Here is a 6183-nt window from a genome sequence, read left to right on the forward strand (position 1 = left end):
AAATTCCGAGAAACACTTGGGCCACAGATGTGCCACGAACAATGATCTATTATCACCGGTAGTCACTTCCGACAAAACAATGAGCACGTCCACGCGCGTCGGTTGCTCAAATCGGAATAGATATATTACGCAGTGTCGTTGCGATGTCACGACTTACTTCATAGATTAACAATTAAAATGTCACAGAATGAACATAAAATTGTTTGATGCCTACGGTTTAGTAAGTAGAATTGATATAATAATATTTAAAATGAGCTCCTGCTATTCTTTTAAGAAATAAAACAGCAATGGACAAATAATTTTATTTTTTTATTTTCATTTAGTTCGTTATTATTTGGCCGCCAATCCTCTTCATGTCTTTGTCTACGTACAATATTTATCCATTGGTTACACCTTAATTCATTTGCCGGAAACCTTTAAAAATAAAATCAAATTTGTTAATTCATTTCTCGGTTGTTGTGAGCTAATGTGTAGGCAATATCATGGAAATGTCCTTTCTGTTACATTACTCTTTTTAATCTTGACAGACATCTCTCTTACACTCTGTGACCGGAGTATATGCCGTCGCACTCGAGCCTTTTTTAATAAATTTAAGCTAATATTTTGGATTTCTTAAACAATATAAAAGCAAATCAATTTAAAATTAATACTTACGCATGACATGTCATCCCTAGACTTTTGGGAGTCTTACTTGTATAGTTTCTACAGTGTCGCATAACACAGGACGGCATTTTAGAGAAATTTCGCGGAACAAAAAACACAGTCAACGTTACTAATGCTTTCACGAGACTAAGCTTGAGTGCGCTAATTCGCTAATTAGCTCAGTTTTACGGCGCCACATTACGAACTCAAGTAACTTATCTACCTCTTTTTACTATAACATCATTGCCAATTGATTAATGTTTCAACTTAATCATCTTCATTTCATTTCAGTTCATTTTATTTCATTTCACTCCATATTATCATTTTTTAGAAAAATAAGAATATAAATTAAAATAAGACATGACCCAAATAAAGGTCTAAGCTATCAGGTAATAACATCCCTTAAAAAAAACATTTTTGTAATGATATTATTCATACCCTCAAAATATTTTTATAATTTTAACTCAAAGCGTGATAGTCATGACTAACAAAAATGGATGGAAAAATTCGAGGGAAAAATGAAAGGAGTGAGTATTATGTCGCAGGTTAATTTTATTGAGGTATGTAACGTCTCAGCTCTCTTTATGCTACTAATTATGTCGTTCTTAAAAAGGGATGACTTTTTCAATTAATTATTAAATAATAAATAAAGTAGATGTTTAAAATATATTTACAAATTAATATCTTCAATTGGTCTATTAAAAGAAATACATTTAAATCAAATTCCTTTTATTCAATGCCAATTGTATTTTATAAGGGCTCTTGGGCTCTTGTACTTTTTGAACACGAACGCTGACTGGTTAGACCACTGAGTTTCTCGCCGGATCTTCTCAGTGGGTCGCGTTTCCGATCCGGTGGTGGATTCTGCGAAGCAATGCTCTTGCTAGGGTCAGTGTTAACAATACTCCGGTTTGAGCCCCGTGAGCTCACTTACACGTCAAGGAGAAGCTGAGATAGCATCTCAAGGTTATCAGCATAGGTAGGAGAAAAAAAAAAAAAAAGAAAAAAAAAAAAAGTTGATTGTTTCTCAGTGGAAGTAATAAATATATTCGATATGTGGTCATATTTCAACAAGCTTCGACTGGAAATCGGTTTACCGAATCTAAAAACATACGAATTATGAATCCCTTCGAAGGCGCCAAGTCTATCTAAGCACAACTATTCTACCCTTCAAACTATCGATGAGTCATTAACGTAACCGTAACAGAGCAGATCAAAGCAAGGCATGGGCCCCGTCAAGCTTTTTACAGCGTTTGTAAACAGTAATTTGGTATCGGCGGCAACGCTTTGTGCGAGCGCTTTGATCTCGCCGCATCCGCTTCAAACAATAACGCGTTATCTTAGCGAACCTGAGGGGTCCTTGCATGGCTTATCTGCGAACAGAGAAATAGGTTTCGCTTCCTAAATTTTAAAAGGTTTATACCTTTTGGAAGCTAAACTTACGACGGGTCTAAACTAGTGTTAGGTCCTGGTTTATGAGTGCTGGAAATACACTCAACTGAAACTGGCACAACTACTGGGAATAGATCCCGGACTACATAAGCCACACGGCCAAAGCTAGCTCCATTATCATCCAGGATCACCATTAACATGATATATCGTAATAAGGATTTTTCTCTTGCTGAAGTCAAACTTAAAGGCATCTTTTCAAATTTTGTGCATTTTTGGGTGAACGAGCTAACGGCCCTCCTGCCAATAAGTGGTTAACATAGCCCATTGACAAACTCAACTAAAATGCCGCCACCCACCTTGAGTAATGAGGTCGAAATCTCATTTGTAAAAGTGGTAAGTTAGTGAAGATTCATTTTGTTCTATACTGATTTAAATAACTACTTCTCTATTTGCGGTCAAGAGTAGTAGTAGTTACTTAAGGTACCTAGGTTAAGCTGCTAAGAATCTATGCCAGCACAAAACTTGAGTGATGCTCGATTTGTCAAACAAAAAAAAAAAAAATGAATCAGCAGGACAGAATTAAAGCTTCAATATTTTCGGATTAGATCTACAATAAGGTCCACAGTTTATTTGTAAATTAGTTAGGCCCTATGAGAGAATTAGAAAATCGTGTAGAAGTCTGTTAAAATTGATGACGCGTTAAATTCTCCTTGAAAACATACAATACGATTTAATGAACCGTGTTATCGGAATTGAGTTTGCAATTACGGCTCAGCGAGCATCAACAGAATTTATCAAGACAAGAAATTTGTTTTTAAAATCCATGTTTCAGTTAAAGCTTTTGTAATTTTGAGACAAATCGTAACGTAATACGTTTGCACTTTGTTTTATATTCCAATAGCACGAAACACGTTATTCAGTACGGGCGAGGGCCATCGGCGCCTCCGTAGCCTTAAACAAACACTAAAATGCTCGCGGAGCTAATTTATAGAAGAGAGCCGAGCCGCCGCCGGGGCCGAACCAGACCCCATCTCGCAATAAACATGTTTTTTGTTCGTGTGTCCGCGCACTGTCAAATATATTACAACCCGCCGGGTTATTTACAACCTCTGTCGTCCGCCCATACGTTATACTTAGTATCTTTGTTTGGACACAATAAGCAATATTTCTAAAGGGCCCCGCCGCCGTCGCTCGCAGCTGTTGATATGGGTTCCCAAATTGACATATTTAATTTGATCGCTACGGAGGGTCCGACGGACCGAAACCGTGTTTGACAGGTTTTAGTGTCGGATTAACATTAACGTTATAGATTTAACGCTGTCGATAAAGTGAAATATCGTCAAACAAATGTTTATCGATAGCTTAACGAGTTTCAACGTAAACGTCTAACGGACTTGTTGACACATCAAACGGTTTCACGGAAACACGTTTTCCCGGGAACGGATCAATTTGGCCCCTTTGAACCGACACCGGGTGCATCTCGGAACAAAGAAAGCTCGTAAAAACGTAAGTAGTTTCGAACGTGTCAGCAAAGTGCTACGGAGCTCAAAGAGAGACGCTGCGAGACGTCGGGGACGTAATAAAAGTGCCACGTAACAAAAAGCAGCGTGGTACGCGACTCTCGGCCAGGTAGAGCGGCAGTCACGCTCGCAGCGGCGACTCAAAGCGCTGCCCGTCATGGGTGGCGAGCCACCAACGCCATCGCACGTCTCAATCCGCACCCGACTGCTGAACATACCGCCTTTCCTTTTTCCCCTACCGCAATGCAGCTATGTGTCGTTTCCGCTTTATTTTTTACGATCGCGCGCTGCAGCGGTGAGACATAGCGCTCTCTGTCTGGCGGAGGTTCGGCGTATTGCTGTCTCTATCTGTCGCGACGAGGGCGCGGGGTACGGAGGCGAGTCGAGCTTTGGTGGGGTCCAGTCGCTCACAGTCGCTTCGAACGTCGCCGCGTGCACATGTGTCTTACTTGCTCAGTCTGCGTTCCGTTTGCAAAGTGTACACTAAATTAAACTCCCTTACGTGATTGTATCGTGAAGTTCAAAAGTGATAGTAAAAGTTATCTCCAAATGGTGGTGCTTGAAGACGGTGGAATGATGGCTACAAATCCCAACCAGTACTTACAACCAGATTATTTAGCACCGCTTCCGTCCACTGTAAGTAAAAAATAATAATATTATAATAATACCTAATTTATTATCATTTTAAAAAAAGACTATGTAATAAATAATAAGTTTTTTGAAAACAAATGAATTAATTTTGTGTTTTTGTTTTGTTACAGTTGGACTCGAAAAAAAGCCCGCTTGCGCTTCTAGCGCAAACCTGCAGCCAAATTGGTGTTGACTCGACACCTTCAAAGCCGCTGCTCCCGCCACACGACAAGAAAAAAGTGAACAGTGTTAATAACAGTGATATAATAAGTCGTTCGTCACCAAACAGTAATACAATGAAACAAGACAAGCCGCGATCGTCTCCGGAAAGCAAACATTTGGCGTTCAAGCCATACGAGGCAAACGTTATAACAAAAAAGCCGGATGAGACTCGGCCCTCTTCCAAAGCTAGTTCGGACAGTTCCGAAGACAAGAAATCTGGAAAGAGCACCCCGGGACGTAAATCAACATCGCCCAGTGGTGAAAATGGAAAAAACAGTCCTTCAAACGAAACAAAATCTTCTTCAGCCAGTTCATCTGGAACAAGCCCTATAATCCGGTCCGGATTAGAGGTTTTGGGACACGGCAAGGATCATCTGGGCGCTTTCAAGAATATACCCGGATTACCGGGATTTAATCCGCTCTCTGGACTTTGTTGCCCGCCTGGATTGGAGCAGCACGGAAACCCGGCATTCAGAACACCGTATGCCGGAGCACCATTCAATGCTCATCATGCCGCTATGCTTGCCGCCGCAGCTGCTTTTCCCGGATCTTCAGCAAATCCATACCTTGGATATGCGAGAGTTAAAACAGCTGCCGGGGGAGAGACACTGGTCCCTGTCTGCAAAGATCCATATTGCACCGGCTGCCAGTTCTCAGTCAACAACCACCATCTGTTAATGAGCAATGGATCTTGCCCCGCCGGGTGCACACAATGCGAACATCAAAAGTACAACTTAGCAATGGCAATGGCTCTGTCACAGCAAGGGGCTGCCGCTAGTAGTTTGCCGTACCACCAGCTGAGCCGACCCTACGTTTGCAACTGGATCGTCGGCGAATCTTACTGCGGCAAGCGGTTTGGAAATTCCGAGGAATTGTTACAGCACTTGAGAAGCCACACAGCCGACGGATCTGCTCCATCGACCAGTGCATCGACTCAAGCGTCCATTTTAAATCAATTTAATCCACTGTTCACGACTGCCGGTCTTCGTAGCGCATACCCGACGGCGCCGCTCAGCCCACTTTCTGCGAGTAGATACCATCCTTACTCAAAAGCTGGTCTCCCGGCCAGCCTCAGTGCTTCACCATACGGTGCCTTCAACCCTGCGCTCGGACCGTTTTATTCTCCCTACGCCATGTATGGACAGAGACTTGGGGCGGCAGCCGTTCACCAGTAAACTAAGTGAAGTGATAACTTGGACCGAACGAACTTTTAAACTATACTTATATTGTCCAATTTTCTTCTGTGATATTAATAAAGTAACTCAGTGGACGGCGTTACGCACCATGACAAATTTAGTGATTAGTGCAATTTAATGATAGTTATTTATCTAAGTGTTCTCTAAGGATGATTGATACTTTGCGAGTATTGGATAATCGTAAGGATTATACAGCCAAATGTTTTTCTTTTTCTTTTGTGTGTAAATAATCTCTATGTTTAATTAAAATGAATTATTTGAAATATAATATTACATACCGAATATTAAATATTTTTGTTTTCTTTTCTATGTAACGTTGCTTTTCAAGAGGGCGCACATTAAAATCGCATACAAAAAATATAAAAAGCAAATAATAAAGTTTGAAAGTGTATTATGGAAACAAACAAAAGTTCTCAGAGCTGTTCAGTAATAAACGTTGCGGATTGATTGATTAATAAACCTAACTTACATTAGAGACGTCAATCAACGCCGAGAAAATGTTTAGAACGTAATAAAATCACATCGTAATCAAACGAATTTAGTTTTTAACCGCCCGCAATACAGAAAAAAAAACGACTAAC

At 40.6% G+C, this 6183-nt stretch overlaps 1 protein-coding gene across 1 annotated transcript; it reads left to right on the forward strand.

Moving 5' to 3' along the window:
* Positions 1-3558: 3558 nt before the first annotated feature.
* noc (zinc finger protein no ocelli) lies at positions 3559-5891 on the forward strand. The gene is made up of 2 exons (XM_028171526.2): positions 3559-4190; positions 4316-5891. Exons 1-2 carry the CDS (start codon positions 4104-4106, stop codon positions 5579-5581), a joined length of 1353 nt encoding a protein of 450 aa, XP_028027327.2. The 5' UTR covers positions 3559-4103; the 3' UTR covers positions 5582-5891.
* The last annotated feature ends 292 nt before the right edge of the window (positions 5892-6183 follow it).

Source organism: Bombyx mandarina, chromosome 09 (genome assembly GCF_030267445.1).
Source record: "Bombyx mandarina strain Sakado chromosome 09, ASM3026744v2".
Lineage (NCBI taxonomy): Eukaryota > Metazoa > Arthropoda > Insecta > Lepidoptera > Bombycidae > Bombyx > Bombyx mandarina.

Excerpts from the sequence above, each read along its gene's own strand:
- noc (XM_028171526.2), top strand. The coding sequence starts at position 4,104 with ATGGTGGTGCTTGAAGACGGTGGAATGATGGCTACAAATCCCAACCAG. Across the intron at positions 4,191-4,315 it reads TAGCACCGCTTCCGTCCACT|TTGGACTCGAAAAAAAGCCC; the intron begins GTAAGTAAAAAA and ends GTTTTGTTACAG.